Genomic DNA, 20,000 nt, shown 5'->3' with positions numbered 1-20,000 from the left:
CCTCTCCCCCATCTCCCCAGTGGCTCCTGGAAGTGCTAAGTTAATGTACAGTGACGTGCTCTTCTCAGATGTGGCTCCAATAACTATTTCAGAACCCTATCAGGTGTCTGGACTGTGAACTTCAGACCCTGAAGCTTCCGCTCAAACTACAGAGGATAGGAATAACTGGACCGTTTAGGCTGAAGTAGAGAGAGAGAGACTGGGGGGGAGAGAGACAGAGAGAGAGAGAGAGAGAGAGAGAGAGAGAGAGAGAGAGAGAGAGAGAGAGAGAGAGAGAGAGAGAGAGAGAGAGAGAGAGAGAGAGAGAGAGAGAGAGAGAGAGAGAGAGAGAGAGAGAGAGAGAGAGAGAGAGAGAGAGAGAGAGAGAGAGAGAGAGAGAGAGAAGAGAGAGAGAGAGAGAGAGAAAGAGAGAAATGATATAGGTTGTTGGTTACCGCTGTCAACAACCTGCTCTCTGATCTGTGATCCGGTCTAAGTGTGTTTGTTTCATATCTCTTTAGGACGAATGATGAGAGGCTCTACATGCTGTGACACTAGAAGACAGTATTACTAGGAGACAGTATTACTAGGAGACAGTATTACTAGGAGACAGTATTACCATGGGACAGTATTACTATGAAACAGTATTACTAGGAGACAGTATTACCATGAGACAGTATTACTATGAAACAGTATTAATAGGAGACAGTATTACCATGGGACAGTATTACCATGAGACAGTATTACTATGAGACAGTATTACTAGGAGACAGTATTACCATGAGACAGTATTACTAGTATATTTCACTCCCTCAGGCCCCCAGCCCTCTACTCTAAACATCTGTGTGTTTAAGCTACAGTTCAAAGTTTTCCCCAAATCCTGTTGCAGTACCATAGCATGGGACTGATCCTGTAGATGTGTAGAGACAGACAGCAGCTGTGTTGGGAGGGCCAGAGAGAGAGAGAGACAGGGAGAGAGACAGAGAGACAGAGAGGGAGACAGGGAGAGAGACAGAGAGACAGAGAGGGAGACAGGGAGAGAGACAGAGAGGGAGACAGGGAGAGAAAGGGAGAGAGACAGAGAGGGAGACAGGGAGAGAAAGGGAGAGAGACAGAGAGGGAGACAGGGAGAGAGACAGAGAGACAGAGAGGGAGACAGGGAGAGAGACAGAGAGACAGAGAGGGAGACAGGGAGAGAGACAGAGAGACAGAGAGGGAGAAAGGGAGAGAGACAGAGAGACAGAGAGGGAGACAGGGAGAGAGACAGAGAGACAGAGAGGGAGACAGGGAGAGAGACAGAGAGACAGAGAGGGAGACAGGGAGAGAGACAGAGAGACAGAGAGGGAGACAGGGAGAGAGACAGAGAGACAGAGAGGGAGACAGGGAGAGAAAGGGAGAGAGACAGAGAGGGAGACAGGGAGAGAGACAGAGAGACAGAGAGGGAGACAGGGAGAGAGACAGAGAGACAGAGAGGGAGACAGGGAGAGAGACAGAGAGACAGAGAGGGAGACAGGGAGAGAGACAGAGAGACAGAGAGGGAGACAGGGAGAGAGACAGAGAGACAGAGAGGGAGAAAGGGAGAGAGACAGAGAGACAGAGAGGGAGACAGGGAGAGAGACAGAGAGACAGAGAGGGAGACAGGGAGAGAGACAGAGAGACAGAGAGGGAGACAGGGAGAGAGACACCTGCACTGGACGATTAACATCTGTGACCTCCAGGGGTCATTTGACCTCTGACCCTGAATACCAGCAGAGTAGGGGGAGGGGGAGGGACACCTGCTATTGCCCCCACCAAACCCCTCAACTCTGGCCCCTTCCCAGTCAACACCCCCTCCATCATCTCCCCCTCTCACCCCCCCCCTCCCCATCTGCTGCTCTCACCGTCTCCCATCTCACCCCACCAACCCCCTCAACCCCTCAGCCCTACGCCTCCCATGTCATTCTCTTCCCCCCCCTTCTCCTCACATTTTTTACTGTCGTTTGACATGTACTGTATGTAAGTAGGTGTGTTTATGTATATGTGTGCATGAATACGTGTGTATGTGTGTGTGAAAGGTCCAGCTACAGTGAAAACTCTCTAATAATCTTGGAGAGCGGTGAGTGATAAAGAGCTGGATGAGTATTTACAACCTGGCACCAGCATCGTGCATGGCTGGAATACCTGCTGTCTGAACAAACACACACAATATAGGCCTCGGAATATCAATACATATATAAACACACACACACAGATGCACACACACAGATGCACACAACCCCCTTCCTCCCACACACACAAAATATAGGCTTCAGAATATATATATGCACACACCCCTCCCCACCACACGTACACAGACACACAAGTCGCACAGGTAGTAAAGACATTGGAATTAGAGTCAGATGGTTGAGTGGTTAGGGAATCGGGCTAGTAATCAGAAGGTTGCTAGTTCGATTCCTGGCTATGCCAACCAAATGACGTTGTGTCCTTGGGCAAGGCACTTCACCCTACTTGCCTTGGGGGAATGTCCCTGTACTTACTGTAAGTCGCTCTGGATAAGAGCGTCTGCTAAATGACTAAATGTAAATTAGTGAGTGGGAGGGAAGGTCACACTGGGTACAGGTGAGGTGTCCAGCAGAGGGCATGTGAAGTATGCAGTATGATCTCCTAATTTCCTGGTTCTAGAACTATGGAAGCAAATCAGTGACACCATGTTTTTAATTTTCAAAGGCATTGAATACTTAATATTGACCTTTTAACACCACTAAATGTGTTTGCTTTGAATTCACCTCTTAAAAAATTTAATATGATTTTTTTTCAATGTGAAAAAAAAATATGATCCAAAAATTCAAGGTTCATTAATTCACGTTGCTCAAATTCGAACAGTAAAATTCAGATCCCAAAATGTTTATACAAAAAATTAAAGCTTCAGAAATTTAAATAGAACAAAAATCAGGTTGCTCAAATTCGAATGGTGAAATTCAGATTAAAAAAATTATAACCCAAAAACTTTGAGCCAACAAAAAATCTGATTGCAACATTCGAGATACCAAGGATAAGTAAGGCAATCGAGCCTGAATGCAATCGAACCATCTCACTTCTCCGAAAAGGTTCCAACTGCAGACCTCTCTCCCTCTCATCCAGGTGTAGCTGCAGGCAGTCATACATGCAGATCAGTCATACAATCACTGCTTGGGGTCTGAGGAGAGAGGTCTGATCTGAGGCAAGCAATACCTTGGGATCCCGGATGTTGCAATGTTGAAAGGTTTTCCAAATCATTTGCGATAAAAAAAACTCACACACACTTTAGATAAACAAGATGTCAATACGTTGAGCTCACACCAATGTCTTCATTACACCTGATGAGAGGCTCTGCATGCTGTGACACTAGGAGACAGTATTACTACGAGACAGTATTACTAGGAGACAGTATTACTAGTATACTTCACTCCCTCAGGCCCCCAGCCCTCTACTTTAAACATCTGTGTGTTTAAGCAACTGTTCAAAGTTTTTGTCCACAGGCACTGCAACATGATTTAGTAAAACTTTGAACAGTTGTTTACATGTACAGATGTTAAGAGTAGAGGGCTGGTGTCCGAGGAGGTGAGGCTGGTGTCTGAGGAGGTGAGGCTGGTGTCTGAGGAGGTGAGGCTGGTGTCTGAGGAGGTGAGGCTGGTGTCTGAGGAGGTGAGGCTGGTGTCTGAGGAGGTGAGGCTGGTGTCTGAGGAGGTGAAGCTGGTGTCTGAGGAGGTGAGGCTGGTGTCTGAGGAGGTGAGGCTGGTGTCTGAGGAGGTGAGGCTGGTGTCTGAGGAGGTGAAGCTGGTGTTTGAGGAGGTGAGGCTGGTGTCTGAGGAGGTGAGGCTGGTGTCTGAGGAGGTGAAGCTGGTGTTTGAGGAGGTGAGGCTGGTGTCTGAGGAGGTGAGGCTGGTAGAGGAGGCGAGGCTGGTATCTGAGGAGGCGAGGCTAGTGTCTGAGGAGGTGATGCTGGTGTCTGAGGAGGCGAGGTATTCTAGAGATAAAATTCTGCTCCCCCCCACTCCTACCCTAGTTGCAAAAGTGTGTCTGATTTTCTAGATAGATCATCATAAATGTTGAATTCCTTTGAGTTGTGTTTTTATGAATGTTTGGTACATATACGTGAGGTTGTATGTGTAGATGAGCACGTCATGGACATGATAGTGACACATCAACATGACCTCACTTGCCGTCAGGAGGGCCTTGACCTCAGGTGTGGGGTATCCGTCCAAAATAACACTATCGCTACTAAGACAGGATCACGTTAAGACTTGGAGCATGTATTTAATCTACTGGTGGCAGAGGCAGAGAGGAGTGGGCTTATCTAGTTTGTACAGACATGGAGGTTAGAAGCTGCTAAGATTCACTACAACACTGCACAGGACAGACGTGCCTTTTAATTGCAGCAAGAAAAAAAATCTACAATACCCAACCAAAAAGAAAAAATGAAATTACATTGCAGATTGTTAGTACGTAGATACAAATGACATGAAAGCAGCACATCATATACTGGTATTTTATGTCTTATAAACAATTATGTGTTCTTAGAGAACACACTAAGGCACTCAAAGGTGTTAGCTGAAATAGCTTAAGTATCCAAATTCCAAATGTAGATGTTTGATTTATCTACGACTGTTTCTACAAAAAAATGACTACAGTAATGAGGAGTGCAATATCAATTTGGATTTCACAGAATTTGACTCATCTTAAGGCACTGAGATCAAATAGCAAAACAATAAATCACTGCCTAAAATGCAATTAGGAAATCAATCATAATTTTACTTGTAAATAAATTGTAAGAGATTCTAAATAAAATGTTATACTTAAAAAAAAAAAAAAAATACAATTAATTAAGAAACCAAGAAACATTTCAATAAATCAGTTTTCATAAAAAAATAATAAAAGATTCTACTTATGGAAGACAACTTCTGTTACCAAACTCCGGTTGCAACAATTATCTAATGTACTGTAGAACTCCATTGCTAAGAAAAGCAACAAGTTTAAACAAACTTGCATTTTCTCTAGGTAAAACTGTTGTGAATTATGTTCATCTGATGTAACTTGATACTTTTGACAGCATGAAAAAAATAATCAGAAATGGCTCCTTCTAAAAGATTTAAAAAAAAAACGTGGATAAAAAAAAAAAACTTTAGAAAGATGCCATATCAGCACTGCGGGGAGAAATGTCACCTCTGATAGTCAACATTATCAGAACCACAGGTCTAAATCTCCAACCACGACCAGAGAACCACGCCCCATGGAGCACCATTCCATCTGAGCTCTACGGTCTTACCCAGAGTGCTCTTTGGTTGGCCTTGGCAGCGACAATCCTTGTAGGGCATCGAAAACATCAATTTGATTGACTGCTACATTAGTAGCTTCCTGTCTGGAGTCTCTGAGACAGCATATGGGCTCAGTCATGTTGAGTTGAACACAGGGTCAAACCCTAGTGACCTTAACATGGTCAGGAAGTCCTGCCAGAAACCATGGACAGCTTCCTTCCTTAAGGGAGACCAGCTGTCTGGGGTGTTAGCTTGTTGTTAGTATGTTGTTAGCGTGTTAGCTCTTAGACGATTGACTCCTTAAGGTCCTCACTGCGTACCGAGTCGGGGATGAGGAAGGGGGCTGAGTGGAGCAGCACCTCGCTCTGCATCTTCACACGGGGACGGAGCTCACCAGCGCCCCCTGTCTTCCTGGAGGCCACATTCACCCCTGTAGCCCCAGCCTTCCTCCCTGAGGGCTCCCCCAGGCCCAGCCTCCCCTCCTGGCTGCCGTAGAGCTGGCTGATCCTGTTGAAGATCAGCCCCTCCGTCTCCGGGGGTTCCTCGTCTGCCTGGGTCAGCTCCTGCTTCACTCGGAACTTGTAGGAGGCGTGTTTGAGGGTGCGCACGAGGAGGTGCTTCCTATAGGCCCGCTGGATGACCGACGCTGCCACCTCTTCCTGCTTCCTCTTCAGGGTGCTGCTGATTGGCTCGTAGGACACCTTGGACGGGTTATTGGCCATGAACTTCTCCTCCATGCTGGCCTTCAGGCCGTCCATCTCTCCTGAGTCACCCAGCACCTAGAAACAACACTAGATTATATGAATGCATGGACACAACAGGCACATTTTGCTCACAGCTCACACTGTAACAGAACTGTCTAACATAGAATCACGGTAAAAAAAAAATATTAATTAATTATATACAATATGATATAATATCTCCCAAATTCTTCAACAGTTAAAGATGACAGGAAACAGTTAAAATTAAGAATGTTTTACATTCAAATACCCCGCCCCCCTCTCACCTCAGCGGTCAGAGCCAGCAGTATATCCAGACAGTGGATCTTGTCGCCGGGCACCAGGGGCAGGTTCATGGTGATCAGTTTGACGGTGTTGGGTTTGGGGATCCTGAGCGGATCCAGCAGCGTGTCGCAGAAGGTCGACAGCTCACTGTAGTTGATGAACTGCGTGGCCTTGGGGTCGAACTTCTCCCAGGTCTCGTAGAACATCTCGAAGTCGTCCTCGCACAGCGGATCACCGCTCTCCTCCGTGGCCACGTTGAAGTTCTCCAGGATGATGGCGATGTACATGTTGACCACCACCAGGAAGGACATGATGATGTAACTGCAGAAGAACACGATGCCCACACCGGGGCTGCCGCAATTCCCCCGCACGTCCGTGCCAGGGTTCTCCACGTCGGGGTCACAGTCGGGTGGACGGCTGTTCATGATGGGTGACAGGAGGCCATCCCAGCCGGCAGACGTGGTGATCATGAACAGGCAGATGATGCTGTTGCCGAACGTCTCGAAGTTGAACATGTCGTCGATGCCCCCCTCTTTCTTGACGTAGGCGAAGTTGGACATGCCGAAGATGGAGAAGATGAACATGATCAGGAAGAGGAGCAGACCGATGTTGAAGAGCGCGGGAAGTGACATCATCAGGGCGAAGAGGAGGGTGCGGATGCCTTTGGCGCCGCGGATGAGGCGGAGGACGCGGCCGATCCTGGCCAGTCGGATGACACGGAACAGAGTGGGAGAGACAAAGTACTTTTCGATGAGGTCAGCCAACATGATCCCTGGGGTGAGGGGAGGAGGGATAGAGAGAGAGGGGAGGAGGGGAGGAGGGGGTGAGGGGAGGAGGGGTAGAGAGAGAGGGGAGTGGAGTGAAAACAAAGTTGAACCAGAAGCGAGGAGGAAACTAATATACGATTTAGATTTTCTTTTTTAAGACACTTTAAAACTGCTTCTCATTGTACTGGAATACAATAAATATTACCACGCAATTCTGTTTTCTCTGTCTCCTAGTCTGGGTGCGTACTCACCCGTAATGGAGAGGATGACCACCACAAAGTCAAAGATGTTCCATCCGATAGAGAAGTAGTGGTGCCTCAGCGCTATTATCTTCAACATGCACTCTGTGGTGAAGACGATGATGAACACCAGGTTGATCAGGAACAGGATCTCCTCTTTCTCTTCGCTCTGATCATCCGTTTCCACCATCATGGTCACCATGTTGAGGCAGATCAGAACCATGATGAAGATGTCGAAGAACTGCTTGTTCACCAGGTCAAACACCAGGCCTTGGAAACAGTTCTAGGAACGAGAGACAGAACCAAGGGGAAGAACCAGAGTCACGCAGCAAATCTCAACATGACTTTACATTCATCATATAACATTATCGCTACGGTAACAGGGTCAGATGCAGATCGGGGGTTTAGATAGATGTTTGAATTGACAGTTCAGTTTACCTGTCATTTCAATCATGCTCATCTCTATGGCAAAAGCTCAATCACCCAAATACTGGCTTAGACTAGTACACCGGGTGGTACTAGAGAGCAGGGGTGAGGGGGCAGTCTACCAGGGGAGAGGGGGAAGCCTACCAGGGGAGAGGGGGCAGCCTACCAGGGGAGAGGGGGCAGCCTACAAGGGGAGAGGGGGCACCAGGGGGCAGCCTACCAGGGGGCAGCCTACCAGGGGAGAGGAGGCAGCCTACAAGGGGAGAGGGGGCAGCCTACAAGGGGAGAGGGGGCACCAGGGGGCAGCCTACCAGGGGGCAGCCTACCAGGGGAGAGGGGGCAGCCTACAAGGGGAGAGGGGGCAGCCTACAAGGGGAGAGGGGGCACCAGGGGGCAGCCTACCAGGGGGCAGCCTACCAGGGGAGAGGAGGCAGCCTACAAGGGGAGAGGGGGCAGCCTACAAGGGGAGAGGGGGCACCAGGGGGCAGCCTACCAGGGGGCAGCCTACCAGGGGAGAGGGGGCAGCCTACAAGGGGAGAGGGGGCAGCCTACAAGGGGAGAGGGGGCACCAGGGGGCAGCCTACCAGGGGGCAGCCTACCAGGGGAGAGGAGGCAGCCTACAAGGGGAGAGGGGGCAGCCTACAAGGGGAGAGGGGGCACCAGGGGGCAGCCTACCAGGGGGCAGCCTACCAGGGGAGAGGGGGCAGCCTACAAGGGGAGAGGGGGCACCAGGGGGCAGCCTACCAGGGGGAAGCCTACCAGGGGAGAGGGGACAGCCTACCAGGGGGCAGCCTACCAGGGGGCAGCCTACCAGGGGAGAGGGGGCAGCCTACCAGGGGAGAGGGGGCACCAGGGGGCAGCCTACCAGGGGGCAGCCTACCAGGGGAGAGGGGACAGCCTACCAGGGGAGAGGAGGCAGCCTACAAGGGGAGAGGGGGCAGCCTACAAGGGGAGAGGGGGCACCAGGGGGCAGCCTACCAGGGGGGAGGGGACAGCCTACCAGGGGGCAGCCTACCAGGGGGCAGCCTACCAGGGGAGAGGGGGCAGCCTACCAGGGGAGAGGGGGCAGCCTACAAGGGGAGAGGGGGCACCAGGGGGCAGCCTACCAGGGGGCAGCCTACCAGGGGAGAGGGGACAGCCTACCAGGGGAGAGGGGGCAGCCTACCAGGGGGCAGCCTACCAGGGGAGAGGAGGCAGCCTACAAGGGGAGAGGGGGCAGCCTACCAGGGGAGAGGGGGCAGCCTACCAGGGGAGAGGGGGCAGCCTACCAGGGGGCAGCCTACCAGGGGAGAGGAGGCAGCCTACAAGGGGAGAGGGGGCAGCCTACCAGGGGGCAGCCTACCAGGGGAGAGGAGGCAGCCTACCAGGGGAGAGGGGGCAGCCTACCAGGGGGCAGCCTACCAGGGGAGAGGGGGCAGCCTACCAGGGGAGAGGGGGCAGCCTACCAGGGGGCAGCCTACAAGGGGAGAGGGGGCAGCCTACCAGGGGTGAGGGGACAGCCTATCAGGGGTGAGGGGGCAGCCTACCAGGGGAGAGGGGGAAGCCTACCAGGGGAGAGGGGGCAGCCTACCAGGGGGCAGCCTACCAGGGGAGAGGGGGCAGCCTACCAGGGGTCGGGGGATGGGCTTCTGGGGCTTCTTTGAGCCCAGCTTCTTCATGGCGTTGTAGTACTTCTTCTGCTCCTCCGTCATGAAGATGTCTTTCCCTCCAAAGTATAGAAACACACACTCGGTTAGCATCACGCCCAATCCGCTTTACATATTCACACCCTAAAAAGTGCATTATTAACGGGATATCAAGGAAGGTTGTCATTTTCAGTAAAGTCAGTAAAGCCCGATGCGTCAGTGTGTTTCAGGGGATGTTGATATATTAAGATCTTCCAGGGAGTCGACTTATCTTGGCTTTCTGCTGGTTGAAGTTGTCGATGATGACGCCGATGAAGAGGTTGAGGGTGAAGAAGGAGCCGAAGATGATGAAGATCACAAAGTAGACGTACATGTAGAGGTTGTCCTCGTACACCGGCTGGTCCTCCACCTGGACGGAACACATCACAACAACAACAACAACAACAGTAAACAACAGTAAAAAACAACAGCATTGACAACAAACATCTACTAAAGGTAACACCAACACCAGATGAAACTCTGATGAAACACCAACACTCAGATGATCTCATGGCCTCAAAATGATGCCATGAGATCATCTGGTCACCACGTTGTGGTGTTTTTATAAAAACAAACATTATGGGAATGTTATGGTTGCGAGCATGTTTTGAGAGACGGTGACTCACATTGCGTGAGTCCACCGCCCCGTACATGATGTCCATCCATCCTTTGAATGTGGCCTGAAAACACGGACACGCTTACATGAGTGCTGCTTCCAGTTCAAACACATGTTAGTGTGAGTGGATGGTGAAGTGGATGAGTCTGTCTATGAGTGTGTGTGGGATTGAGTTTGAATGGGGGTGTCTAGTGTGTTGAATGTGTGTGTGTGTGTGTGTGTAGGGGGGGGATATGCATGTGGAGTATGTGTGAATTTGTAGATGTTCTGTTTCTGTGTGTGTTTCTGTGTGTGTTTCTGTGTGTGTTTCTGTGTGTGTTTCTGTGTGTGTTTCTGTGTGTGTGTGTGTGTGTCTTCAGTACTTACCACCTGAAACAGTGACAGGTACCCCATTCCCACACTGTCGAAGTTGACCTTAAGGTTCATCCACCTGACTTCCGTGTGATTGTCTGCCACCAGAGACAGACACTCAGTCTTGTTATTGACCACGTCGGCTCTGAACGCCTCCTCAGAGGTGGTGTTGAAGCAGTAGTAGAACTTCCCAGCAAACAGGTTCACTCCCATGATGCTAAAGATGAGCCAGAAGATCAGGCACACCAGCATCACGTTGAAGATGGAGGGGATGGCCCCTACCAGCGCGTTAACTACCACCTGCACACACACACACGCACGCACGCACGCACGCACACATACACACCCATAGACGCACAAACATACACATACATTCTGGTCAATTTATGACAGCAATATATGGCTGGTAAATATATGACCTTTGACCTTTGGTCATGAGACGGGCAGGCTCACCCTCATTCCCTCGAAGCGGGAGAGGGCCCGGAGGGGCCGCAGGGCCCTGAGCGTCCTCAGGGACTTGATGGGCCCCAGCTCAGAGTAGCCCAGCAGGTTAGCCGTCAGGCTGATCAGCGACACCTAGGGGACAGTCAGACAACAACAGGAAGTTGTTTACATCCAGTAAGTGCAACGACGGGAAGTTGTTTACATCCAGTAAGGGAAACGACATGAAGTTGTTTACATCCAGTAAGGGAAACGACAGGAAGTAGTCGATCATCTGTTTCCTTACGTCCACAATGAGGAAGTCGAGCCAGCACCAGGCGTTGGTGAAGTAGGTCTGGAAGCCGTAGGCCACCCACTTCAGGATCATCTCAATGATGAAGACGTAGGTGAAGATCTGGTCAGCATACTCCAGGATGGTCTTAATGACACGACGCTGCTCGATGTAGATGTCCTCAAATGCCTGTGGAGAGGAGAGAGGAGAGGAGAAGAGAGCAGAGGAGAGGAGGGGAGGGGAGGGGAGGGAGGGGAGGAGAGGGGAGGAGAGGTAAAGTTGGCATACCTGTTGTGGTGCAAGACCTTGTGGCTAGTTCAGTGGTTTTAGTCAGAGTAAATGTAATGTTGTTTCTGAAAACAGTTACTATTTTTCCTCAGTGATTAGTTTGTGTGTGGTTGGTTTCAGACACAGCATGGTGGGTGTTCATCTCTCACCAGGGCTCCACTGCTGAGAAGGATCATGAAGATGATGAAAGTCTCAAAGTAATTATGCTCCACAATGGTAAAACAGGTTTTCCTGAAGTTCCACCAGCGCTTTCCAAAGCTTGTAGTGATGTCCTGGTCCAGACATGGGCACCGCCGTATGCAGTCTGCCAGGGAAGAGAGGAGGCGGGGAGGGGAGGGGAGGGGAGGGGAGGAGGGGAGGAGGAGGGGAGGAGGAGAGGAGAGGAGAGGAGAGGAGAGGAGGGGAGGGGAGGGGAGGAGGGGAGGGGAGAAGAGGAGGGGAGGGGAGGGGGGGGGGAGGAAAGGGGAGGGGAGGAGAGGAGAGGAGAGGAGAGGAGGAGGAAGGAAGGAGGTGGAAGATGGAAAAGAGAGGAATGGAAGAAGGGAGAAGGTTGAAGAAGACCAAAGCTGATGATGTTGACTGTTCCAAGACTAGATCCTCAGTCTTACTCTCGCTGTAGCAGTCCACGGGCAGGCTGGCGTCTGGCTCCTCCTCCAGCTCCTCCTCCTCCTCTTCGGGAGGGTTGTCCACCGTGCTACAGGCTGACGAGTCATCACCCCCCACCTCCTTCAACTGGAAGACAGGGGGTCAGGTGGCTGAGCGGTGAGGGAATCGACCTATTAATCAGAAGGTTGGCGGTTCGATTCCCGGCCGTGCAAAATGACGTTGTGTCCTTGGGCAAGGCACTTCACCCTACTTGCCTCGGGGAGAATGTCCCTGTACTTACTGTAAGTCGCTCTGGATAAGAGCGTCTGCTAAATGACTAAATGTAAATGTAAAATGTAAGACAGGGGAGGAGAGGACAGGAGAGGTATATTTCAATTCTTAAATTATCTAAAGATTCTCAGAGATGAAGCATGTTCTGGAGTACAGACAGCATAGTCTCCTGCACAGCAAGCTGTCTTAGACGGCTGACAGAACAGAGCTGGTATCAACACTAACACATTGTAACATCAGTCTTCATGTGTCATATATGTGCATGTGACACATACACATTCTGATAAACGTGTGCACGCACACACACACAAACATGCATAAGTGTACTAATTATAGTATATACAGTAGATGTACTGTCCTGTAGATGTCTGAGTTTCTCTGAAGCTGCAGTCTGTCTTAGACAGTCACCAATCACACTCAGTCTGAAACACACAGTGCACACACACACACACACACACGCACAAGCACGCACGCGTGCACACACACAAATGCACGCACACACACATGCATGCACACACACACACAGACATGTAGTGGAGGGGTGGAGGGGTTGACATGCCTGAGGTTTAGCTGTAAGAGGAGCCATCATGTGAATCAGGCAACCTGATCTCTCTCAGGACCCCAGGTTACTCAACCTCTCCAACACTCCCAGACCCAGCCTCTCTGCCCCCTATCCACAGCCCCAGACCCAGCCTCACCCTCAGCCCCAGCCTCACTCCCAGCCCCAGCCTCTCTGCCCCCTATCCACAGCCCCAGCCTCACCCTCAGCACCAGCCTCACTCCCAGACCCAGCCTCTCTGCCCCCTATCCACAGCCCCAGCCCCAGCCTCACCCTCAGCCCCAGCCTCACTCCCAGCCCCAGCCTCTCTGCCCCCTATCCACAGCCCCAGCCTCACCCTCAGCACCAGCCTCACTCCCAGACCCAGCCTCTCTGCCCCCTATCCACAGCCCCAGCCCCAGCCTCACCCTCAGCCCCAGCCTCACTCCCAGACCCAGCCTCTCTGCCCCCTATCCACAGCCCCAGCCTCACCCTCAGCCCCAGCCTCACTCCCAGACCCAGCCTCTCTGCCCCCTATCCACAGCCCCAGCCCCAGCCTCACCCTCAGCCTCACTCCCAGCCCCAGCCTCTATGTCTCCTATCCACAGCCCCAGACCCAGCCTCACCCTCAGCCCCAGCCTCACTCCCAGACCCAGCCTCTCTGCCCCCTATCCACAGCCCCCATCTATCAATCTAACCAAGACAGACTAGCCAAAGGAAGGAAGCATCTGGACAAACGTGGTCTCACTTTGATATCCAGTCTTGTGCCCTCATGGTCTCCCTCTGAGCTATCATCATCATCGTCATCCAGGTTGTCCACGTCTGACTCCCCGGTGGCGATCGGCACTTTCACGGTTAATTTCCCCGAATCATCCGAGGTCACCAGGGTCAGCACCATCTGGTCCTTCTTCACCTCCTCCCCCTCCTCGCCGCCCTCGCCCCGCGAGCGCCCCTTGTTCCCCAGCAGGGCACCAAGCTGGCGGAGGAGGAAGGCTTTCAACCAATCGATACCGTTGGTGATTCTGGCGACGGCGATCTGGAGGTTGTTCATCTCCCCGTCTTCGTCTGACGAAGCCAAGCCGCTGAAGGAGCTGAGAAGCAGAGCTAGGAAGAGGTTTAACACCTGAGGAGAGGAGGGGAGGGGAGAGGAGAGGGGAAGAGAGGGGAGTAAATGGAGAGGTGAGGTGGTAAGAAGAGAGGAAAGGTGAGGAGGGGAGAGGAGGAAAGAGGAGGAAAGAGAGAAAAAGAGAAGACAGATGAGAGAGAGATCAAACGCTTGTATGAAGCTTCCATGGTACCTAATCAAGCTGTCTAATAGAATATGGTGTTCTATGACTTGTGTGACCTCAGAAACACTTGGTCAGTCAAGGCATTGGGGCATCCCCTTCCCTTACACACAAGTACACACACAGCATGTGCCTCTCTGCCACCTGTGCCAGGGGACCCGCGTTACTCCAAGGTCAGGTCTGCTGCTCTGAATCCTCATTGTATAAATAGATTGTGCTGTTGTACTTGGGGCTTAGTGAAAACAAACACAATGCCTTATTGACCTCCGGCATCTGGTCAGACAATCAAACAAAACACACATCTACACCCACACACACACACACACACACACACACAGATAGCTTGTTTGTTTGGCTCCTAGAGTGGTATAGGCTTTTGTTACCCCATCTGAGCAGCTGTTTCCTCTTCCTGCCTAGAATAACTACACAGGAAACATTATCGTGCCACACAGAGAACGGCCTGCTCGTCCTATCAGATATACAGCTTATATAATTAACCCTGGGGACACATGTCAATGTGCAGGCCTGTTCATTCATGACACACTGATACACTCCCTTAAAACATGCTAAACACTTCCTGCGTGTGTATGTGTTAGTGCGTGGTAGTTAAGTGGTAGTTAAGTGATAGTTTAGCTGTAGTTTGGTGGTAGTTACGTGATAGTTTAGCTGTAGTTTGGTGGTAATTAAGTGATAGTTTAGCTGTAGTTTGGTGGTAGTTAAGTGATAGTTTAGCTGTAGTTTGGTGGTAGTTAAGTGATAGTTTAGCTCTAGTTTAGTGGTGGTTTCTAGGTAGCTTAGGGTTCTTCAAGTGGCAGGTTGGTTGTAGTGTATGTGATGAAATGGAAGTCTCAGGTATTCATGTCTCTTTCTGACCCTGTGATTACATGCATGACAGGACAGATTAAACAACGTTTAAAAACAGCTTCAGTCCTTTAGACAATACCAGACCTCGATCCTAGATAATCTGGAATCTGCAAGATGGAAAGCAACATTCTATTGTTGGACAAAAAACAGTACAAACCAGTCAACATACTAAAACACAAAAATTCTAAAATAGTTGAGTGTTAAGTGGCGTGCAAAGCCAGGTAGAGTTAAGATCACTGTCTGGGGTGTTCAATGTGCAGTGTGAGTGTCCCGATGTGTGAGTCCCATCTTACATTTTACATTTACATTTAGCAGACGCTCTTATCCAGAGCGACTTACAGTAAGTACAGGGACATTCCCCCTGAAGCAAGTAGGGTGAAGTGCCTTGCCCAAGGACACAACGTCAGTTGGCACAGCTGGGAATCAAACTGGCAACCTTCAGATTACTAGCCCGACTCCCTCACCGCTCAGCCATCTGACTCCCATTTTATACACAATCTGAGATCCTCGTCTGTGGAAGCACCACCACTCACCACCAGGTTCCCGATGACCATGACCATCATGAACACGATGATACACATGCCCTGGCCGGCTACCTCCATGCACTCCCACATGGTCTCGATCCACTCCCCGCACAGCACCCGGAAGATGATCAGGAAGGCATGGAAGAAGTCGTACATGTGCCAGCGAGGCAGCTCACAGTCCAGCGAGATCTTACACACACAGTCCTTGTAGTTCTTGCCGAACAGCTGCATGCCCACCACGGCGAAGATAAAGACGATGATGGCCAGGACCAGGGTCAGGTTACCCAGGGCGCCCACAGAGTTCCCGATGATCTTGATGAGCATGCTGAGGGTGGGCCACGACTTGGCCAGCTTGAACACTCTCATCTAAGGAGCAGAGAGCCACGGTCAGGGCTGTGTGTGTGTGTGAGCGTGTGTATTTACATATATGTGTGCATGTCTGTGTGTGTATGTGTGTGTGTATTTACAGAGTAGTATGTGTACGTTCGGCAGGACGAACCAATCGGAAGGAGCGTAGGACAGACAGCCCTTCCACGTCGGCCAATCCCAGCTCTACGAGGCTCATGGTGACGATGATGCTGTCGAAGATGTTCCAGCCCACCTGGAAGTAGTAGTAGGGATCCATAGCCAAGAGCTTCAGAACCATCTCTGCTGTGAAGATCCCTGTAAACACCTGGAGGAGAGGAGGAGAGGAGAGGCGAGGAGTAGAAGCAACATAGCTTGATACAAACAGCCAGGTGATGGAGCAGCTCTCACCAGGTTGCCAATGGACAGCATCTCGTCAAACTCCTTGGTCATGGGATAGTGCTCCATGGCCATGAACATGGTGTTGAGGACAATGCAGATGGTGATGCCAAGGTCCACAAACGGGTCCATGACCAGAAGCAACATGTAGTGCTTCATGGTGACCCAGGCAGGGCAGCAGTTCCACTTCAGGAAGATGTCTGCAAACACGTACCAGCATGGAGGGCAGGGCCGCTGCTCCAGCTCAAAGTCTGTAGAGAGAGAGAGGGTGGGTGGGTGAGGAGTAGAGAGAGAGTGGGTGGGGGAGATGGATGTGTGGGTGTGTGTACCTTACCATCCATGGCATCATGTTTATGGACATGTTTATCTCCACCGTCTTGACTTTCCTGAGCTTCCGCCAACTGCTACACACAGACACACACATAACAGATATGTCAGTCCATCACTCTCCAATCAGAACTCGCTTTCAGACCAGCTGGTCCAATCAGAAATTAATCTCAGACCAGCTGGTCCAATCAGATGTGTTGAAGTGACCTCTGTCTCCTTCCTGATCCGGATCTGCTCCATGATGCGAGCGTACTCCTCCTCCTTCTCCTTGGCCTCGGCCATGGTGGCCTCGTTCTGCTCCGCGTACGCCATGGCAACCACGGCCAGGATCAGGTTGATGAGGTAGAAGGAGCCCAGGAAGATGATCACCACAAAGAACACCATGTAGGTCTTCCCTGCTGCTCGCAGAGTCTGCACACACACACACACACACACACACACGTACACACACATATGCAGACACAAACAAAGTCAACTTTAAATAGTCTCATCGTCTTGGTATTCTAATATTATTGTTGTCTGTATGTGTGTGTGTGTGTGTGTGTATGCATCTGAGATGTAGTCAGGTCAAACCATGACATAACAGGGTCTTACCAGCATGAAGAGATTCTCCCAGAAGTCCTGAGTCATGAGTCTGAAGAGAGCCAGGAAGGCCCATCCGAAGCTGTCGTAGCTGGTGTAGCCGTAGTTTGGGTTATACCCTGCTTTCAGACAGATGTACCCTTCAGGACAATTCCTGTACACACACACATACACACACAACATAACAATTTAAACGGTTCCGTTGTCCAACTGTTTCAGACTGCTCGATCACTCTACACTATCTCTAAATGTGCCAAACTCATCGGCCTTACAGTTGTGTGGTACATTTACATTTATTCATTTAGCAGACGCTCTCTCTTGGAAGCGACTTCCAAGAGAGAGCTTTACAAAAAGTGCAGAGGTTATAGTTTTTTTCTTTGATTTTTGAAGTTCATATGTCTTGCTTTGTACTGTTTCCTTTGGGTAACAACAAAGAATTAATTCAGAATTTTTCCTTTCAATAGTTTTTTGTAATACTTGTAGATGTTTGCATATATTTATTTTAATTTGTTATAATCTCTCCTGTACTGCGTGTGGTGGTCCTGTACCCCGCATCACTGCTGTTTCCACAGAGCAGAGGGTCCAGCGCTCCCGGCAGGAAGTAGTAGTTCTCTGGAGACATCGAGAGCAGGAACCACCAGACAAGGATGGTTAAAGTTAACAAATCAACACAGAGCATGACATAGTATACAACTAGAACACACTACAGTATTGTACAGACCCATGCTAATATCGAACCAGACAGCTGGGATTGGACTGTAGGCAGGTTAGATAAGGTTGATTTTTAGGTAATACAAATAAACATTTGACTCAATATGATGATTATTATGAAGTAAATTACACTAAAACGACATATTAAACGTTAACAATCAAATCTTACTTCCCAAGCTTATTTCCACAGTACCGCCCTCCTGAGGTGACTAGTGGATATTACCGTGATTATTGATGTAATCCTGATAGTTGAAGGTGATGTTGTCCTCGAGGTCGTAGGTGATCTGCGTGGTCCCGTTTGCAGGCCAGAGAACACACTTCTGGCGTAGGTTCCCCATGAAGAGCTGGAGACCGACGAGAGCGAAGACACTGAGGCAGAACACGGTGAGGATCATCACGTCTGCCAGCTTCTTCACTGACTGGATCAGGGCTCCCACGATGGTCTTCAGACCTGGGGATAGCACATGTACGTTAACACACACACACACACGTATGTTACAGTTACAAACACACACAGACACACACACAGACAAATGCAGGTATATATTCACACAAACACACACACAGAAACACACAAAGATGCTCATACACACACAAGAGGCATACACATATACATTCACACCGACACTTACAAACACACACACGAACACACAAACACAGTTGCAAAGACAGTTAGCACTGACATACATTTTGTCAGTAAAACTTGGCTTTGAACAGGTAGTCAACTCAGTTGGCAGTTTATCTACTCCAACTTCCTGTCTATACTTCCTGTGTAGGAGCCTCATTACCCATCATGCAGCAGGACTACAGGCAGGTGATGCATTGTGGGTTGGGGACGTACCAGGAATCACGGTGATGGTCTTGAGGGCCCGGAGCACACGGAACGTCCTGAGAGCCGACACGTTCCCCAGGTCCACAAACTCTGTGACATACCTGCGGCACAAACACCACCTGACCTGTGACATACCTGCGGCACAAACACCACCTGACCTGTGACATACCTGCGGCACAAACACCACCTGACCTGTGACATACCTGCAGCACAAACACCACCTGACCTGTGAGGAACCTCTGACCAGAAGCTAAGAGGCCACGCCCAGGGGGCCACGCCCAGGGGGCCACGCCCAGGGGGCCACACCCAGGGGGCCAGGCTCAGGCTTGTAGGCCACGGCAAGGGGGCCGGGCTTGGGCACCCTGACATGTGAAACTGATGAGAGGGACTGGTTGTGGAGTTGTCACTCTCCAGGGGAGATCAGAGGGTTGCTATGGTAAAAGATATGGTTGTACAGCTGCTATATTTAGAACAGGCCAACTGTGCAGTTGTCGGGCCAAATGGCAGCGTTATCTGTGAGCTGTGCTGATGGCTGGGCCGGGCCCCAGACACACACACACACCATATGGACAACTAGTTAGAGCCTTGGCGTCATGTACCAGCACTGATGCACCGACAGGACCCAGATAGCAAGAGGCATCCCATAATGAGCATAGACATTACACGGGTCTGGGGCTTATCGGAAACAACCTCTCGTCTGATTAGAAATACTGCCTCTCACAGACAGAGAGAGAGAGAGAGAGGGGGAGGGAGGGAGGGAGGGAGGGAGAAAATAACTTTTTATGTCCACATTTATTGCTGTCAGCTTGACTGGCTGTCTCCTTGCTTGTTGGCTAGCCTGTATATCTGCATGTCTATCTGTCTGCATGTGGGCTGGGGGGGACTGGAGGAGGCACCGGGGGGCCTGCTGGGCTGGGGGGACTGGGGGAGGCACCGGGGGGCCTGCTGGGCTGGGGGGGGACTGGGGGAGGCACCGGGGGGCCTGCTGGGCTGGGGGGACTGGGGGAGGCACCGGGGGGCCTGCTGGGCTGGGGGCACTGGGGGAGGCACCGGGGGGCCTGCTGGGCTGGGGGGACTGGGGGAGGCACCGGGGGGCCTGCTGGGCTTGGGGGGACTGGGGGAGGCACCTGGGGGCCTGCTGGGCTGGGGGGGGACTGGGGGAGGCACCGGGGGGCCTGCTGGGCTGGGGGGACTGGGGGAGGCACCGGGGGGCCTGCTGGGCTGGGGGGACTGGGGGAGGCACCGGGGGACCTGCTGGGCTGGGGGGACTGGGGGAGGCACCGGGGGGCCTGCTGGGCTGGGGGGGGACTGGGGGAGGCACCGGGGGGCCTGCTGGGCTGGGGGGCACTGGGGGAGGCACCGGGGGGCCTGCTGGGCTGGGGGGGGACTGGGGGAGG

At 51.3% G+C, this 20,000-nt stretch overlaps 1 protein-coding gene across 2 annotated transcripts in view; it reads right to left on the bottom strand.

The window, feature by feature from the left end:
• Window positions 1-4,347: 4,347 nt before the first annotated feature.
• The window catches only part of scn4ab (sodium channel, voltage-gated, type IV, alpha, b), a 21,204-nt gene continuing 5,551 nt past the window's right edge, over window positions 4,348-20,000 (bottom strand). Inside the window, exons 7-27 of one of the 2 annotated variants that reach the window (XM_062486070.1) lie at window positions 18,613-18,704; window positions 17,995-18,222; window positions 17,609-17,672; window positions 17,073-17,214; window positions 16,686-16,889; window positions 16,486-16,555; window positions 16,164-16,402; window positions 15,907-16,080; window positions 15,417-15,773; window positions 13,482-13,856; window positions 11,928-12,051; window positions 11,469-11,623; window positions 11,047-11,220; window positions 10,773-10,895; window positions 10,335-10,619; window positions 9,979-10,032; window positions 9,585-9,722; window positions 9,296-9,400; window positions 7,275-7,545; window positions 6,259-7,028; window positions 4,348-6,031 (exon numbers count right to left, since the gene is read on the bottom strand). In XM_062486070.1, the coding sequence (XP_062342054.1) occupies window positions 5,537-6,031; window positions 6,259-7,028; window positions 7,275-7,545; window positions 9,296-9,400; window positions 9,585-9,722; window positions 9,979-10,032; window positions 10,335-10,619; window positions 10,773-10,895; window positions 11,047-11,220; window positions 11,469-11,623; window positions 11,928-12,051; window positions 13,482-13,856; window positions 15,417-15,773; window positions 15,907-16,080; window positions 16,164-16,402; window positions 16,486-16,555; window positions 16,686-16,889; window positions 17,073-17,214; window positions 17,609-17,672; window positions 17,995-18,222; window positions 18,613-18,704 (4,639 nt within the window). In that variant the 3' untranslated portion in view covers window positions 4,348-5,536. The remainder of the gene's footprint in view (window positions 6,032-6,258; window positions 7,029-7,274; window positions 7,546-9,295; window positions 9,401-9,584; window positions 9,723-9,978; window positions 10,033-10,334; window positions 10,620-10,772; window positions 10,896-11,046; window positions 11,221-11,468; window positions 11,624-11,927; window positions 12,052-13,481; window positions 13,857-15,416; window positions 15,774-15,906; window positions 16,081-16,163; window positions 16,403-16,485; window positions 16,556-16,685; window positions 16,890-17,072; window positions 17,215-17,608; window positions 17,673-17,994; window positions 18,223-18,612; window positions 18,705-20,000) is intronic. The other variant, XM_062486080.1, reaches the window with a different exon arrangement.

Source organism: Osmerus eperlanus, chromosome 2 (genome assembly GCF_963692335.1).
Source record: "Osmerus eperlanus chromosome 2, fOsmEpe2.1, whole genome shotgun sequence".
NCBI classification, from domain to species: Eukaryota; Metazoa; Chordata; class Actinopteri; order Osmeriformes; family Osmeridae; genus Osmerus; species Osmerus eperlanus.
This window is presented reverse-complemented; position numbering and strand designations above follow the sequence as displayed.